This window comes from Bos indicus, chromosome 17 (genome assembly GCF_029378745.1).
Source record: "Bos indicus isolate NIAB-ARS_2022 breed Sahiwal x Tharparkar chromosome 17, NIAB-ARS_B.indTharparkar_mat_pri_1.0, whole genome shotgun sequence".
NCBI classification, from domain to species: domain Eukaryota; kingdom Metazoa; phylum Chordata; class Mammalia; order Artiodactyla; family Bovidae; genus Bos; species Bos indicus.
This window is the reverse complement of record NC_091776.1, coordinates 39,851,044-39,870,374: the sequence shown is the minus strand read 5'-3', so window position 1 is coordinate 39,870,374 and position 19,331 is coordinate 39,851,044. Positions and strand designations below refer to the sequence as shown.

Below are 19,331 nucleotides of genomic sequence, written 5' to 3'. Positions count from 1 at the left end.
CTAATTAATCACAGTCCCGGGACCCTCTGTTACTAGTTTACAATGACTATAAAATTACTATGACTGTAAACTTGCGTGTATGAAATATAGGTATCTATTTTATATATATATATATATATATATATATATATATATAATAGACAGCAAAGCTGTATATTTCAGTGTTAAAGAAAATGACTTTATGCTGTACTATGTACCACATTTTGTTTTTCAGATATGCTAAAAATTGTTTAAAAGTACTTCAAGAATTAAGAAATAGTTAAAATAAATTTAAATATAGCTTAGACATGTATATCACTGCCTTTTTATGTTAAAATTTAATTAAGTATAATGTGGCTTTAAAAACTATATGCTTAATATTTATTACTGATTAGAATATTGAAATGTAAGTTTAAAATAAAAAAGATTTGTTTTCTTAGATATTTCTTTCTTTTGTCACACATATATGGCTTAATAGGTGTTGGATATTTTTGCAATTAAATGTATAATTTCTGGTATTGAATATTGATGTGTTACAGGTCTACACAAACATTTAATAACTGGATGTTCTTAGTTTAGCCTTCATCTAAAATTTTTTGAATGAGTCTGATATTTAAGGATAATTTTTACTTTATAATGACTTATTTTACATTTTATAGCTATAAGCTGCTTAATGTGTCAGTTTCATTAAGATAAGTTTGCTATTTCTTGGGCATTTTCAGGTAATTTTAAAAACTCAGGCATTGCCCAAAATCTGTCCAACATTTTCCTATATTTTATTACTATATTTTTAGTTCTAAAAATATAGAACTAAAATGCATACTTAAAAGGGTGCATTTAGAAAACCACCATTAAGTATTCATACTTAATTCAGTTTTACAAGTAGGAAAACTATTAGTATTTTATTTCACTATTAATAAAACTATTAATATTTTATTCAGTCTAAATCATATACAGGATATGTGTATGCATATGTGTGTTTATGTATATATATCAAAAGTTTTTTATTGCCATGGTTCTTTATATAGTCTAAAATAATAATTATTCAGAATCTTGAGACCATATCAGTTTACCATTTAGTCATCTGATCTTGGATTTTAACTTATTATATAATTTTGGAAGCACAGAATGAAGAGTTATCTGTGATTAGGGTCTTCTGGGTTTTTAAATCATTATCCTATTTAAGTGAACTTTAAAAAAAAATTGAGGTAATATCAATACACATTAAGTATTAAGTATCCCATTAAGTAAAATTTTATATGTTAATTTTATATATAGTTAATGTGTGTCTATATCAATATATATAGCAGAGAAGGCAATGGCACCCCACTCCAGTACTCTTGCCTGGAAAATCCCACGGACAGAGGAGCCTGCTAGGCTGCAGTCCATGGGGTCACGAAGAGTCGGACACAACTGAGCGACTTCACTTTCACTTTTCACTTTCATGCATTGGAGAAGGAAATGGCAACCCACTCCAGTGTTCTTGCCTGGAGAATCCCAGGGACGGTGGAGCCTGGTGGGCTGCTGTCTATGGGGTCGCACAGAGTCGGACACGACTGAAGCGACTTAGCAGCATATCAATATATAGACATATATAGTTAATGTTGCGTATGGAAGCATCATTGTGGCTAAAGCAGTGGTTTTATTATCTATGTCAGAGTATAGAGTAGTTACAGGAGACCTGGGTTTGATCTGTGGGTCAGGAAGATCCCCTGGAGAAGGAAATGGCAACCCATTCCAGTATTCTTACCTAAAAAATCCCATGGATGAGGAGTCTGGTGGGCTACACCCCATGGGGTCGCAAAGAGTTGGACACGACTGAGTGACTGACGCTCATAGTCCTTCAGATGTATGGAGAAGAGCTACCTGATAATGATCTAAGCCTAAGCACTATGTTTTAACTTTTCTTAAAAAGTGCTTGTGAGACAAAAAGTAGAAAAGATCCTGGATTAGAGTCCTTGTATTTGGCAATAAGGGGCTTCCCCAGTGGCTCGATGGTAAAGAATCTGCCTGCCAATACAGGAGATGTGGGTTTGATCCCTGGTTTAGGAAGATCCCCTGGAGGAGGAAATGGCAACCCACTCCAGTATTCTTCCCTGGGAAATACCATGGACAGAGGAGCCTGGTGGGCTGCAGTCCATGGGGCCACAAAGGGTCAGACACGACTGAGTATGCATTTGGCAATAAAGATGGTTAGGAGGTAATATGAACAATAACTGACCAAGCTGGGCCACTTATTAGATTCCCTTGGCTTAGGATGGGTACTACCCTGAGGCCCTGACCCTGGAGACTTTCAGTCACCACAATCTGGGCTGGACCTTACCCTCTCTTTTCAAAGCTCACAAGCAGGTGGTCAGTCAGATCTTAACTGAGCAATTGGGCTGATGACTGTGGCACCAGTAAACACTGCAGTTTTATGATGAGTGAACGAAGAGATCCTGGAAGATGCTGTATAGCTGGGACCGGAGACAGGAACCCTATCTCTATGGACCTGACTAGTGTTTTCATAGAAATAGAATTTGATAGGAGGTGCATGTGAGAGTAATTTAGGAAGACTAATGATGGAATTTAGTGACTTGAATTACAGAGAAGGGAGAGGATGGAATAAAAGATGCTTTGAACTTGCATGTCAGGCAGTGTGATGCCTTTGATAGCTACAACATAATTTAGAGGGGTTGAGGTGGGTGGTTTAGTTTCAGAAAACTAAGATCATGGCATCTGGTCCCATTACTTCATGGCAAATAGATGGGGAAACAATGGAAACATGAGAGACTTTATTTTCTGGGGCTCCAAAATCACTGCAGATGGTGACTGCAGCCATGAAATTAAAAGATGCTTGCTCCTTGGAGGAAGAATTATGACCAACCTAGACAGCATATTAAAAAGCAGAGATATTACTTTGCCCACAAAGGTCCATCTAGTCAAAGCTATGATTTTTCCAGTAGTCATGAATGGATGTGAGAGTTGGACTATAAAGAAATCTGAGCACCGAAGAATTGGTGTTTTTGAGCTGTGGTGTTGGAGAAGACTCTTGAGAGTCCCTTGGACTGCAAGGAGATCAAACCAGTCCATCCTAAAGGAAATCAGCCCTGAGTATTCATTGGAAGGAGTGATGCTGGAGCTGAAACTCCAATACTTTGGCCACCTGATGTGAAGAACTGACTCACTGGAAAAATCCCTGATGCTGGGAAAAATTTGAAGGCAGGAGGAGAAGCAGACGACAGAGCATGAGATGGTTGGATGGCATCACTGACTCAATGGACATGAGTTTGAATAAACTTTGGGAATTGGTGATGGACAGGGAGGCCTGGCGTGCTGCAGTCCATGGGGTCACAAAGAATCGGACACAACTGAACGACTGAACTGAATTGAGCTGAATCAAGCCAGGCTTCAGCAGTATGTGAACTGTGAACTTCCAGATGTTCAAGCTGGTTTTAGAAAAGGCAGGGGAACCAGAGATCAAATTGCCAACATCCGCTGGATCATCGAAAAAGCAAGAGAGTTCCAGAAAAACATCTATTTCTGCTTTATTGACTATGCCAAAGCCTTTGACTGTGTGGATCACAATCAACTGTGGAAAATTCTGAAAAAGATGGGAATACCAGACCACTTGACCTGCCTCTTGAGAAACTTATATGCAGATCAGGAAGCAACAGTTAGAACTGGACATAGAACAACAGACTGGTTCCAAATAGGAAAAGAAGTACCTCAAGGCTGTATATTGTCACCCTGCTTATTTAACTTATATGCAGAGTACATCATGAGAAATGTTGGACTGGAAGAAGCACAAGCTAGAATCAAGATTGCTGGGAGAAATATCAATAACCTCAGATGTGCAGATGACACTGCCCTTATGGCAGAAAGTGAAGAGGAACTCAAAAGCCTCTTGATGAAAGTGAAAGAGGAGAGTGAAAAAGTTGGCTTAAAGCTCAACATTCTGAAAACGAAGATCATGGCATCTGGTCCCATCACTTCATGGCAAATAGATGGGGAAACAGTGGAAACACTGTCAGACTTTATTTTTCTGGGCTCCAAAATAACTGCAGGTGGTGATTGCAGCCATGATAAAAGATACTTACTCCTTGAAAGGAAAGTTATGACCAACCTAGATGGCATATTGAAAAGCAGAGACATCAGTTTGCCAACAAAGATCCGTCTAGTCAAGGCTATGGTTTTTCCAGTGGTCATGTATGGATGTGAGAGTTGGACTATGAAGAAGGCTGAGCGCCAAAGAATTGATGCTTTTGAACTGTGGTGGTGGAGAAGACTCTTGAGAGTCCCTTGGACTGCAAGGAGATCCAACCAGTCCATTCTAAAGGAGATCAGTCCTGGGTGTTCTTTGGAAGGAACAATGCTGATGCTGAAACTCCAGAACTTTGGCCACCTCATGCGAAGAGTTGATTCATTGGAAAAGACTCTGATGCTGGGAGGGATTGGGGGCAGGAGGAGAAGGGGACGACAGAGGATGAGATGGCTGGATGGCATCACCGACTCGATGGATTTGAGTTTGAGAGAACTCTGGGAGTTGGTGATGGACAGGGAGGCCTGGTGTGCTACGATTCATGGGGTTACAAAGAGTCAGACACGACTGAGCAACCGAACTGAACTGAGGTAGGTGGATATCAGAGGTGAAATGAATATGGTGGAGGGGCAGGTAAATAGGGAGAATACAGAGGCAAAAAAAGAGAAGGTCTTCTGACCTGTCCCTACAGGTCAGAAGGCTGTAGGGACAGGCTTTGACAACTAAACTTTGCCTTACTGTTCATTCCAATGTAAAATTATCTCATGTACTATTGTAAGCAAGTCGTGCAGTATATTGCCAATTCTTATATAAAAGGGGTGCTAGATTTCATAAATCCTATTGAATTTTATAAGCAAGATAGGAAATGGCAACCCACTCCAGTGTTCTTGCCTGGAGAATCCCACTGATGGGGGAGCCTGGTGGGCTGCCGTCTGTGGGGTCGCACAGAGTCGGACACGACTGACGAGACTTAGCAGCAGCAGCAGTGTTCATAGTATTCATTTACAAAGCACAGTTTGAAAATGATGGTTTGGGTTGCTTCCACTTCTTGCTTCTGTCAGTATTCATGGACATCTGTTTGTGTGGACATGTTTTCATGACTTCTTGAATAAATACCTGAGAGTGGGATGGATGGGTTATGTAGTAAATGTATGTTTAACTTGGTAAGAAGCTGTCACACTGTTTTCCATTCCAGCTGTAACATTTAGCCCTCCCACAAGCAGTTTGAGAGTTCTGGTTACTGCATATCTTCTGCAACACTTGGTATTATCTGTCTTTCTAATTTTAGCCACTTCAGCATATATATGGTGATAATTACACTGTGGTTTTATTATGTGTTTCTCTGAAGACTAGTGTTGAGAATTTTTAATGTGTTAATTGGCCATTCATGTATCTTCTTTGAAGTGTTAGTTCACCCATTTGAAACCATATTTTTAAATTGGATTTTGCACACTAAAAAAATTGAATTGACTGTGTTACTTTGGCGTATGTTCTTTATATATTCTGCATACAATTCCTTTGGATGTATTTTGCAAAAATTTTCTTCCAGTCCATGGCTTGGCTTTTTCTTAACTATGTGTTTTAGAAGCAAAAACTTTTTCACCTTCATGAAGTTCATTTATGTCAGCATTTTCTTTTTTAGTTTCTACTTGTAGTGTCCTATTTAAGAAATCTTTTCTTAACTTGATGTCATAAAGGTTTTCTCATGTTTTTCTTGTAGAAATTTTGAAGTTTCAGCTGTTCCATTTAGGCCTGAGATCCATTTTGATTTAATTTTTATGTATGATGTAAGATAAGGGTTGAGGTTTTCTTAATGTTTTTTGATACTTATATTTGCCTGTTCCAGAACCATTTATTGAAAAGAATATTTTTTATCTGTTAAGTTACCTTAGCATATTTATTAAAAAAATCAGTAGACTATATTTGGGCTTCCCTCATAGCTCAGTTGATAAAGAATCTGCCTGCAGTCCAGGAGACCCCGGTTTGATTCCTGGGTCAGGAAGATCCACTGGAGAAGGGAATAGGCTACTCACTCCAGTATTTTTGGGCTTCGCCTGTGGCTCAGCTGGTAAAGAATCTGCATGCAATGCCAGGGACCTGGGTTTGATCCCTGGATTGGGAAGATTCCCTGGAGAAGGGAGAGGCTACCTACTGTAGTATTCTGGCCTGGAGTATTCCACAGACTCTATAGTCCAGGGAGTCTCAAAGAGTCGGACACAACTGAGGGACTCTTCACGCTTTACTTAGACTATATTTGTTTCAGGTCTGTTTCTGAACTCTCTTTTGTTCTGTTGATCTACATGTCAGTTCTTAATACCAATACCCTGTGGTTTTATAGTAAAACCCATGTAGTGTAAATCCCTCACCTTTTTCTGTATTAAAATTATTTAACTCTTCTATGTCTTTTCTTTTCCATATAAATTCTAAAATCAGCTTGTCAGTGTTAGGGTTTGATTAGAATTGTGTTGGATCTGTGGATCAGTTTGGGAGGGTTTGCTATCTTAATGTTGAGCCTTCCAAACCATGAACATGGTATAGCTCAGAATTGATTTAGGTCTTTTACTATTTTTCTTTGTAGGGTTAAGTATCCTTTTGTGTTTTCAGTGTACAGGTCATGCATAGCCTTCATTAAATATATTCCTAAGTATTTTATTTTTTGATGATACGTGATAAGTTTTTAACTACTTCATTCTATAAAAGCAGATTTGAAATAAGTTAAACAGTATTGCCATGGTTACTGTTGGTAGAATTAGAAGGAACAATTATTTATAAAACAAGGAAAAACAGGATAAGTATGATTTGTGAGAAAAGTTCACATTTCATTCATATGAATTCAAAAAATTGACATTTTGTAACTTGATATCTTGTGAGAAACTAGTCATGTGTCAATATATGCTTTTCCTTTCTTGGAAAAGTGTTCTTTTAACTTCCAAGAGTTTCATGAATGCAGTACTATTCAAGTGACCCAAATTCTTGTTGAGGTCCTATCTTACAAAGACATGTGCTATTTCAGCATATTTTATGATATGTGCCAGATTTGGGGGAGGCTGGGGTTGGGTTTTGGTGCCATTTATATGAGCCTTGAAAGAATATCAGATGTTTTGTTGCAGTTACTTGAGATGTTTGATTCTTGAGATCAATTCAGATTCTTACTGGTTAGGATCAATCCGAACCATTCATTTGAATTCATCTACCATTTTTCTCATTAGCAAGTTACATAGGTCTGTTAAGCTATTTCTTTTTTAAAATTAAAAAAAAAAATTATATAATAGGCCACGCACTGTGGCATATGGGGTTCTAGTTCCTGACTATGGATTTAACTTGTGCCTCCTGCAGTGAAAGAACAGAGTTTTAACCCTTGAACTGCCAATGAAGTCCTCAGTTTCTTCTTAATTATTTATTTTACTTGTAATGAATTTTATAAAAGTCAAGACATTGTAAAATAAGGCTTCAGAGCTAAGAGCTTCCTTGCCTCTTCCAACTTCTCCACGGCGAGCTTTGCACAATGAAACAGGGAGCACCCTGTAACAAAGGCATTTTGGATAAGGCATGCATCCAGAAGCTGAAGGGAGAGCTGTATGGACCATAACTTTTATACAAACTGATCAGCTGCCATCTGTGCGCAAAGCCCTGTGATCAGCAGAGACCCGTTCGTGCCACTGATGGCATTGAGTAGACTGATAGCAGCGGATCAGTTTAGCTGAGCTGTCCTCCAGCAGCTGGTCACGAGGACACAGACCCCACCAAAGTGTAGTCATCATCACTGTTCAGTCCTTTGCTGGGTAGATTGTGGCAGGAGACAAAAGCTGCTTGCTCTCTTCACCCCCATACAGCGAGGTAAGAGCCACCTTTTTTCTCTAGAAGGGAAAAATAAGGGCAAAAGCAGCCTCTTTCAACTTTTCCCATGTTGTTTGGATGTATATGTATGCTCATCTTTTCCAGGATAATTGTTCCAGCCAGGTGTACAGTTCAGCATCCCTTTGGTGGTTGAGAGTAGTGTGTGTAGTACAGGTTGGGTAAATGTCAGTACCAAAACCGCCCTGCTCGGCACATCTAAGCATTTGACCTTGAAGACACAGAGGAGAACAGACACTGCAGATTTCCCTACTTGCCCTTGACTTACAAGAGTGGATAATGAATTAATAGAAATTGATAAGGAGTGACTGTCAGGCAGCTGCTGTGGTCATGAGGCTGGTATGCGGAAACAGTGCCCGCTTGCACAGCATGCGTAACTCTGAACTGCAGCCAGGAGGGGTGGGTGGGTCACTGAAGCAGGAAATTGGCCGCCGAGAGGAATGCCGGCTCCCCACACAGGCTGCAGCCCGGTGCACCCAGGGAGAGAAAACACAGGGACGATGGGGCGAGCTGGTGGCTGCAGAGACCCGGCTCCTCTAGCAGGAGGCAGCGCTCATGCTTCAGAGGTACTGAAGACAGTGCAGGTTAGATTTTATTTTAAGGGATCAAAATGTTCATAGCGTAAGTAGCAGATGTCTAGTTCTTATATAGTTAAATAGACCACGGGCTACAGAGCGGGGAAAACATAAAACATAGCTCTGAGGCCTTCCCCTAACAGGTTTTTTTTTTTTTTTTTATTGCGCTCTATTTTTATAAGCAAAGGTTAAATGTGGAGATTCGCTCTGCAGAGGAGCAAACCTCTGTTCATCTGTGCGGGGTGATGATTATTAGAATACTTCTAAATGAGCCTCCAAAAAGCTGTCTGTTTCATTTTCCCAGTTACTTCTGAAATAGCCTGTTCCAGGCCACAGTTTAAGAACCGTTTGTAATTTAGACACACACAACTTCAGTGTGTACTTGGTGTGTGTATGTTTTTAGTATAAATAGCTGTTACTTTTTTTTTTTTTGGCTTGTTTGTTAAACTAATGAGTGAGGACTAAATATTTTTTAAAAGATTAAGTGATGCCTTTCAAACCATTTTGCTCTTCTGTTAAAATGTATTCCTGTAGAGTCTACTGATTTTGAGAATGGAATTGATTGCATCAGCAGTTACTTGTTAGATTTTTCTTTTTCTTAACTGTTTATGCTGTTCTGGTATCTAAAGACAGTTTTTCATGTGAGTATTTTTGGTAAGTCCTACATAGATATTATTGGTTTTGTTTTAGGAGCATCAGGCCAGTCATTTATTTTAAATCTCAGTACATTTTAGCAACTGTACTCATTATTTAGAAATGAAGATATGAAGAATCGGTATCGGAGAATCACATATTTAAACATTCTGTAAATTAGGACTGCCCACCAGTGTAGGCGCAGTCTGATGGCTGTGTGGATGTAGCCTGACATGAAAAAGTTTACATTCCAGTACTGAGGAGTTGCATTCCACTGGGCAGTTCTGACGCACAGCAGGAATGCGGGGGCCCTTGTATACAAAGGGCAAGTTTAGGGACACTGACAGAAGAGGCTTCTGTGCTCAGCCACTCACTGCCTTTTGTAGACACACACAGTGCTAGAAGCGCTTAGGACTCAACTTGGATGGGAAAATGTGGTCACAGAAGCGCAGGGCAAGGTGGCCTGACCTCAGAAAGAGCCTGCGGAACCCTGCCCGGTGAATCACGGCTTGTGGGTATCTGTGACAACTAGGTAAGATTTGATACCTGCGGACAACTGGGGTTTCTTGTCGTGAACCTTGGACTTGAAAGTTTATCAGACTATTAACATTTTTTTTCTATTTTACATTATATAGGAGACTACATTTAGTAAATTTTTTGTCTGTGTATATTTTAATTTTTAGTTTGTTCTGTAAGGGAAAAAAAGCTTAATGGGAATGAAAATCTGGATTGTTAAACTGTTTTTGGAACAACCATTCTTCAATTCGTTTTACTGAGGACTGTGAACATTTAGCTATCTTGTATTTGTTATGCTGCAGGTAGTCTTTTCATTAATCATTTTCTGTGAGTTTAACTTAAAAAAATATCACAGAGAACCAATAGTTGACCTAAAGTGAGTCTGCATCACTTCTGGTTGTCATCTTTGGTGGTTTAGTCTAAGATTATCAGGACGTTCTGAAATTACATTGAGATTAATAGTTGAAAGCCAGGCTATATGCTGCCCTTTGACAGAACAATTTAGAAGGATTTAGAGACTATAGTAGTTAAATATTCACACTGTGTAGAATCAGAAGCCTAATGGTGTTCTTACAACACAAATGCCCTACTTCTCTGTTTCTCCTTATCTCTTTCTAACTTTGTGGACTTTTGTGAAAGGCTGGCATCAAGTGTAGAAAGAGGTAACAGGTTTTTTAACTATTCAGACCAAGTCTTATTGATAACTGTTACCTACATCTTTTTTTGAAAGACAGTTAAATAAATATTTGTGTCTCATACACAAATGCATGTGTACATAGAAAGGCTGAAGTTGCCAGAAGACAATTTTTTAAAGAATTTAAATTCAGAGTTTAAAAAAAGCTGTGTCACTTTAAAAATTAAGGAGCTTAAATTTTAAAAATATCTTTGTTTATCTTGGAACGCCGTATTATGAGTGCCATTTCAAAGAAGCAGATGTGCTAGTAGTTGAATTTCTGGCAGCAGCTGCCTGAGGAGGCTTGGTTTTTATAGATTTGACTTTCAAACCTTTGACTCTCCCAGGGTAACCCTCAAACACTTGATGGTCATTTGTAATTTTGCTGAATGCGAATTGCTTTCTGAATCGCAAAAGCTGATTTGTCTTTTTCACTCAACTAGCCAGTGAGTGAGCCAACCCCTGAGAATCCACCTTTCCACAGAGCTCTGTTCCCCACTTATTGTTGCATTATGCTTTACAGGTAAATGTGATGCCCTATAGCAGTATTCCTGAGGATATCTGGGAATTATTACTCATACATGTCAAGCTTACAAGGACCAGAGTTTTTATATTATTGAGTGTGGAAAAGGGCTGTTAAAGAAAGTGAGAGGCTGAGGTCAGTGTAGATCACAGAACCATGCCATGAAGCCTGATGGTGATTTGGGGCATCTCTTTTAACCTATTTTGAGGTAGCTTGGCTTTGTTTTCCCGCTTATGGAATGAAAATTGAACATTTCTCATGAGCAGAGTAGGATGGTGGGTCATACATATTAAAACTCCTTGGGGGCCTTTTTCTAAATCAAAATGTTTGAGGGCCTTTGATGTAGCACATTGGATTCTGGCATAGCTTCATGTGTGAAGCTGAAGGGGAAAAAAAGGCCAGGAGACCCTGTACTATATGATTTTCTAAGTTTTTTTTCTCAACTCTGACATTCAAGAAATTCATTTTGTTTTTGAGATGCATTATAGTCAGGAAATATGACATTCTTTTTATGAAACTCATAGTTCGCTATTCTGCCTGTTATCACCAACCTCTTGTGTACTCATCTTCCATAGAATATAAACTAAGAATAGGGGTGACATTTAGTGAGTTTCTTGTAACCTCTGTGTTGGTTGCATAGTTTATGAGTTTGAGCAAACTCTGGGAGATAGTGAAAGACAGGGAAGCCTGGGGTGCTGCAGTCTATGGAACTGCAAAGAGTCGAACATGACTTAGCAAGTGAACAATATTGATTATGTAGTTTGTGTCCAGTAAGCTTTGGAAGACAAATAGGAAGCAGAATTGTACATGAGTGAGCATCTTTCTCTTTCTCCCACTTTCTCCATATATATATGAAGACTGGGCTGGCACAATGGGGAGACTCTCTAATTTATGACCAGGAATAAAATAAAAATGGAATAATGCTGGGTGAAAGAAAATGTGGGTATAATTGACTCTTCAGAACTGACTTCAGGCTACCAGGGATGAAGGATGGAAGATAAATTGGGAATTTGGGGGTAGGTATATATACATGCTGTTACATGTAAAATTGGACTTCCCAGGTGGTGCTGGTGGTAAAGAGTCCGCCTGCAATGCAGGAGACACAGAGACAAGAGTTTGATCCCTGAGCTGGAAAGATCCCCTGGAGTAGGAAGTGGCAATCATTCCAGTATTCTTGCCTGGAAAATTCCTTGGACAGAGGAGCCTGGCGAGCTACAGTCCACGGGGTCACAAAGAGTCAGACACGATTGAGTGACTGAGCATATATATTAAATGGATAAACAACACTAACCTACTATATAGCACAGGGAACTCTGCTCAGTGTTTTGTAATAACCTAAATGAGAAAAGAATCTGAAAAAGAGTAGGTAAATGTGTAAGTATAACTGAAACGTTTGGCTGCACACCTGAAACTAACACAGTATTGTTAATCAACTGCACTCCAATATAAAATAAAAATTATAAGCAAGGAAACTATAAGCCAGGTGAAAAGACAGCCTTCAGAATGGGAGAAAATAATGGCAAATGAAGCGACTGACAAAGAATTAATCTCAAAAATATACAAGCAACTCCTGCAGCTCAATTCCAGAAAAATAAACAACACAATCAAAAAATGGGCCAAAGAACTAAACAGGCATTTCTCCAAAGAAGACATACAGATGGCTAACAAACACATGAAAAGATGCTCAGCGTCGCTCATTATCAGAGAAATGCAAATCAAAACCACAATGAGGTACCATTTCACGCCAGTCAGAATGGCTGCTATCAAAAACTCTACAAACAATAAATGCTGGAGAGGGTGTGGAGGAAAGGGAACCCTCTTACGCTGTTGGTGGGAATGCAAACTTGTACAGCCACTATGGAGAACAGTGTGGAGATTCCTTAAAAAACTGGAAATAGAACTGCCTTATGACCCAGCAATCCCACTGCTGGGCATACACACCGAGGAAACCAGAATTGAAACCAAATTGAAAGAGCACGTGTACCCCAATGCTCATTGCAGCACTATTTACAATAGCCAGGACATGGAAGCAACCTAGATGTCCATCAGCAGATGAATGGATAAGAAAGCTGTGGTACATATATACAATGGAGTATTATTCAGCCATTAAGAAGAATACATTTGAATCAGTTCTAATGAGCTGGATGAAACTGGAGCCTATTATACAGAGCAAAGTAAGCCAGAAAGAAAAACACCAATACAGTGTACTAACTCATATATATGGAATTTAGAAAGATGGTAACGATAACCCTGTATGCGAGACAGCAGAAGGGACACAGATGTATAGAACAGTCTTTTGGACTCTGTGGGAGAGGGAGAGGGTGGGATGATTTGGGAGAGTGGCGTTGAAACATGTATATTATCATATATGAAATGGATTGCCAGTCCAGGTTCTATCACTTCATTGCGGACTTAGTATAGAAAAGAGATTGATTCCAAGTTAATCAGTGGTGTAGTTCAGTCATCAAACTTAACTTCCTTTGCCCCTAACATGTGTTCTTTTTTGGGCAAAGTGGAATTACTACTTTTTTAAATTGAAGTCCTGAATTTTGCCAAAAAACTCAAAACCCCTAAAACAAACAAAAGTCTTGATAAGTTTCTCTGATAATACATTTTTAAAGAAATTGTGGATATGCTCATGTGTAGCACATAAAATATGTCATTTTAATCATTTAAATAGTGTTACTTACAATCACACTATTGTGCAATTAATTACCACTGCTGCTGCTGCTGCTGCTGTTAAGTCGCTTCAGTCGTGTCCGACTCTGTGCAACCCCGTAGACGGCAGCCTACCAGGCTCCTCCGTCCCTGGGATTCTCCAGGCAAGAATACTGGAGTGGGTTGCCATTTCCTTCTCCAACGCATAAAAGTAAAAAGTGAAAGTGAAGTCGCTCAGTCTGTCTGACTCTTCGAAACCCCATGGACTGCAGCCTACCAGGCTCCTCTGTCCCTGGGATTCTCCAGGCAAGAGTACTGGAGTGGGGTGCCATTGCCTTCTCCTGCTGCTGCTGCTAAGTCGCTTCAGTCGTGTCCGACTCTGTGCGACCCCGTAGATGGCAGCCCACCAGGCTCCCCCATCCCTGGGATTCTCCAGGCAAGAACACTGGAGTGGGTTGCCATTTCCTTCTCCAATATATGAAAGTGAAAAGTGAAAGTGAAGTCACTCAGTCGTGCCTGACTCTAGCGACCCTATGGACTGCAGCCTACCAGGCTCCTCCATCCATGGGATTTTCTAGGCAAGAGTACTGGAGTGGGGTGCCATTGCCTTTTCCGTTGCCTTCTCCTACTTGTCTCCAAAACTTATGTTCCATAGCTCCAAACAGAAACTTTGTAGCTGTTAGGCATTCCCCTAAGGCCTGGAAATCTCAAGTTTACTTTCTGTCTTTATGAATTTGCCTATTCTAGATATCTCATGTAGGTGGAATCTTATACCATATTTGTCATTTTGTGACTGGCTGTGGCACTTAGCATAATGCTTTCAAGGCTTATCCATGTTGTAACACTTATGAGCTCTTTAGTCCTTTTCATAGCTGAATAATATTCCATTGTCTGTATATATCACATTTTGTTTATCACTCATCTGTTGATGGACACTTGTGGCGTTTTTCACCTTTTGTTATTGCAGAGAGTGCTGCAGTGAAAACTGGTGTACAAATGTTTGGGTCCGTATTTTTAATATTTTTTGGATGTTTATCCAGGAGTGGAATTGCTGGGTCTTCTGTTAATTCTATGTGTAACTTTTAGAGGAACTACCAAACTCTTTTTCACAGTTATGGCACCGTTTTACATTTCCACAAAGGTTCCAGTTTCTCTTCAACACCTGCTATTTTTTGTTGTTGTTATTATAGCCATTCTAGTATCTCATTCACATGCAGTATCAGATGTGAAATGGTGTCTCATTGTGAGTTTTTGTTTTGTGTGTGGTGTGTTTGTGTGTGTTAAGATTTGTTTATTTTTGGCTGTCTGGGTCTGTGTTGCTGTGCTCGGGCTTTGTCTAGTTGCTGCAGTGGGAGCTACTCTTTGGGTGTTCCGGCTTCTCATTGCAGTGATTTCTCTTGTTGCTGAGCATGGGCTCTAGGCACATGGGCTTCGGTAGCTTTGTTGCTCGAGGCATGTTGAATCTTCCCAGATCAGGGATTGAACCTGTGTCCCCTGCATTGGCAGGTGTATTCTTAACTGCTAGACCACCAGGGAAGCCCGTTTTGTGTTTTTATTTATTTATTTTTCTGTAGAAAGCATAGCCAAGATTTATTAAGCTGTAGTACACTACAGGGGAGAAGGCAATGGCACCCCACTCCAGTACTCTTGCCTGGAAAATCCCGTGGACGGAGGAGCCTGGTGCGCTGCAGTCCATGGGGTCACTAGGAGTCGGACACGACTGAGCGACTTCACTTTCACTTTTCACTTTACTGTATTGGAGAAGGAAATGGCAACCCACTCCAGTGTTCTTGCCTGGAGAATCCCAGGAATGGCGGAGCCTGGTGGGCTGCCGTCTATGGGGTCACACAGAGTCGGACACGACTGACGTGACTTAGCAGCAGCAGCCGTACACTACAGTCTGACGGAGAGTGGGCAACTTGGTGAGAAGCTCCTTGTGTTTTTGATTTACTTTTTTCTAATAACTAAGGATGTTGAGCAACTTTTCGTGTGTTTGTCAGCCATTTGGAGAAAAGTCTATTCAAGTCCTTTGCCTATTTTTTAATTGGGTTGTCTTTTTGTTATTGAGTTGTAGGAATTATGTACTCTGGATCTTAAACCCTTCTCAGATATATGCTTTACAAATATTTTCTCCTATTTTGTAGATTGTGTTATTCATTTTTTGATAATGTCCTTTGCACCAAAGTTTTTAATTTTGGTGAAGTTCATTTAATTTTCCTTTTGCTGCTGATGCTTTTGATGTCATATCTGAGTCCATTGTCAAATCCAAGGTAATGAAGACTCATCCTTGTTTGTTTGTTTTTTTTTCCCTTAGAGTTTTATCATTTTTGGCATTCTTACTTAGTCAGTGCTCCATTTTCAGTTTAATTTTGTATGTCACGAGATGTAAGGATCCAGCTTCATTGTTTTGGTGTACTACTTAACCCAGTAGTTTGATTGCAGCTTTGTAGTAAGTTTTGAAATCAAAAGCATACTTTCTCTGACTTTGTTGCTTTTCAAGATTGTTTTGGCTAATTAGGGCCTCTTGCATTTTTGTATGAATGTAAAGATTGCTTTTTCCATTTCTGCAAAAAAATGTTTTGGGGAGGATTTTGATGGAGATTGCATTGAATTTGTAGGCCACTTTGTGTAGTCTCTTTGTTGTTCACTTCCTAAGTCATGTCCAACTCTTTGCAACCCCATAGACTGCAGCATGCCAGGCTCCTCTGTCCTCCACTATCTCCCAGAGTTTTCTCAGTCATGTCCATTAAATTGGTGAAGGTATCTAACCATCTTATCCTCTATTGCCTCCTCCTTTTGCCTTCCGTCTTTCCCAGCATCAGGGTCTTTTCTAATGAGTCAGCTCTTTGCATCAGGTGGCCAAAGTATTGGAGCTTCAGCATCAATCCTTCCAATGAATATTCAGGGTTGATTTCCTTTAGGATTGACTGGTTTGATCTCTTTGCAGTCCTGGGGACTCTCAAGAGTCTTCTCCAGCACCACATTTTGAAAGCATCAATTCTTCGGTGCTCAGCCTTCTTTATGGTCCAACTCTCACACGTGTACATGACTACTGGAAAATCCATAGCTTTAACTATACAGACTTTTGTCAGCAAAGTGATGTCTCTGCTTTTTAATGTGCTGTCTAGGTTTGTCATAGCTTTCCTTCCAAGGAGCAAGTGTCTTTTAATTTCATGTCTGCAGTCACTGTCTGTAGTGGTTTTGGAGCCCAAGAAAATAAAATCTGTCTCTGTTTCCACTTTTTCCCCTTCTGTTTGCCATGAAGGGATGATACCAGATGCCATGATCTTAGTGTTTTGAATGTTGAGTTTCAAGGCCGCTTTTTCACTCTTCATTATTATTTAATATACTTATCCAAGGCCCAGAGAGATGAAGTGACTTGCCCAAGATCACACAGCTAACTGGTAGTAGAGTGTATTGAGAAACAATATTCTCAACTACAGTAGCTGCTCTCTTTCCATTATATCATCCCCTGGACTCTAAATCCCAAGTCAGTAAGGGCTTACTATGTCTTAGTTCCTTTTCACTTTCTGTCATTAGGGTGGTATCATCTGCATATCTGAGGTAGTTGATATTTCCCCTGGCAATCTTGATTCTAGCTTGTGAGTCATCTAGCCTGACATTTCACATGATGGACTACTCATGTAAGTTAAATGAGCTGGGTGACATTATACAGCCTTGTTGTATTCCTTTCCCAATTTTGAATCAGTCCACTGTTCCATGTCTGGTTTTAGCTGTTGCTTCTTGATCTGCATACAGGTTTCTCAGGAGACAGGTAAGGTGGTCTGGTTCTCCTGTCTCTAAGAATTTTCTACACCGTCGAAAGCTTTAGTGTAGTCAGTGAAGCAGATATACATGTTTTTTTCTGGAATTCCCTTGCTTTCTCCATTATCCAGTGAATGTTGGCAATTTGATCTCTGGTTCCTCTGCCTTTTCTAAACCCAGTTTGTACATCTGGAAGTTGTTGGTTCTCGTACTATTGAAGTATAACTTGAAGGATTTTGAGCCTAACCATGCTAACGTGAAATGAACTCAACTGTATGGTAGTTTGAGGATTCTTTGGCATTGCCCTTCTTTGGAATTGGAATGAAAACTGACCTTTTTCAGGCCTGTGGCCACTGCTGTTTTCCAAATTTGCTGGCATATTGAGTGCAGCACTGTAACAGCACCATCTTTTAGGATTTGAAATAGCTCAGTTGGAAGTTCATCACCTCCACTAGCTGTGTTCATAGTAATGCTTCCTAAGGCCCACTTGACTTCACATTCCAGGATGTCTGACTCTGGTTGAGTAACCACATTATTGTGGTTATCTGGCTCCTTTAGACCTTTTTAGTATAACTCTTTTGTGTATTCGTGCCACCTCTTTTTAATCTCTTCTTCTTCTGTTAGGTCCTTACCATTTTTGCCCTTTATGGAGCCCATCCTTGCATGAAATGTTACCTTGGTATCTCCAGGTTTTTTGAAGCTATTGCTAGTCTTTTTCATTCTATTGTTTTCCTCTGTTTCTTTGCATTGTTCATTTAAAAAGAAAGCCTTAATTGTAAGGCTTAAAAACAAAAAAGATTGCGTTTGATAGGAGTAACTTCATTTCTGACAGTCGCACCAAGGAACATTTGGAGGAGAATTTAGTCAAATGACTTTGGAACAGTCTTTCTATTTCTGACTTTTCTTAAAGCCCTCAGGTATTATGAAGTGAAGTGAAGTACAGGTCACTCAGTTGTGTCCGTCTCTTTGTGACAGCCTTGGACTGTAGCCCACCAGGCTCCTCTATCCATGGAATTCTCCAGGCAAGAATACTGGAGTTGGTAGCCGTTCCATTCTCCAGGGATCTTCCCAACCCAGGGATTGAACCCAGGTCTCCCGCGTTGCAGGAAGATTCTTTGCCATTTGAGCCAACAGGGAAGCTGGGGATTGTAGCTGTACTTTTAAAATTAACCAAGTTCTTATTTAATCTGTATCATTTCTAAATTTCCTTAAGTCATGATTTTAGCAATCTAAATAATACCAACTTTCAGCTGCTGTTAATAAGACTGAGTGAAATATTCTTTTAATTATGCCTCTGGTTTTACAGGAATCCCTTTGGTTGTCCTTAAATTTTTCATTGGAAAGTTTTCAGATCTGTGGTTTTCCCCTTAGAAACTTTTCTAGCCTAGTGCTCTATTGTAGATTTATGTGGTTTTCTATGATGGTACGTATGGTAATTTTCAGGTTTTATTTTTCCTATTGTGTCTTTCCTTTTGAGGTGTGTCTTTGTTTATTATTTGTTATTTATTATGTATGCAGTTTGCTGTGCTAATGACTTGAAAGACTTCTAGTTTTCATTTGACTTCTAACTGAAACCCAAGAACCCTTTGTTGTTTGGTCTTATCTTACATACTGTGTATATTTGATCACTTTTCACATAGAGTATTTCCTTGTGCAGATTGGGTCCTTACTGCTGTTTTACATGCACATAAAACTTTATAAAAATGTCTTGTACTTTATTCTTACTAGCTTTGTTCTGTGCTTTACTATCTAAATGTCTGTGTCATTTGCAAACCTGAAGATTTCTGTGCAATTCTTTCTACTAAATCATCTAAATATTTAAACGAATTGATCTTAGTATTATCTGTGGGTGTTTTGTCTCCTATATGTCTCTATCTGGTTTTCTTTTTTTTTGGCTGTGCCATGCAGCTTGCAGGATCTTAGTTCCTTGACAGGGATCAAACCAGGGCCTGGAAAACACAAAAGTCCCAACCACTGGACCACCAGGGAATTCCCCTTGGGTTTTTTTTTTTTTTTGTCTCTATACTTAAGTTTTCCAGTATCATATTTTTAAAAGTTTATTTATATACAACTTGATCAAAACTTAGTAGATAATGGTGTTTACTTCCTTTTGTTCATATATTTTTTGAGTCA

The 19,331-nt window shown here is 39.5% G+C and overlaps 1 protein-coding gene across 17 annotated transcripts in view; it reads left to right on the top strand.

Annotated features, from left to right (window-relative positions):
- Nucleotides 1-19,331, top strand: part of RAPGEF2 (Rap guanine nucleotide exchange factor 2) — a 269,177-nt gene that overhangs the window by 121,842 nt on the left and 128,004 nt on the right. Inside the window, exon 1 of one of the 17 annotated variants that reach the window (XM_070769176.1) lies at nt 412-8,421. The exons of 14 other annotated variants lie outside the window; for them this stretch is intronic. In XM_070769176.1, the coding sequence (XP_070625277.1) occupies nt 8,411-8,421 (11 nt within the window). In that variant the 5' untranslated portion in view covers nt 412-8,410. Of the gene's footprint in view, nt 1-411; nt 8,440-8,483; nt 9,596-19,331 lie in introns of those variants that run through there. 2 more of the 17 variants (XM_070769178.1, XM_070769177.1) reach the window with 2 other exon arrangements.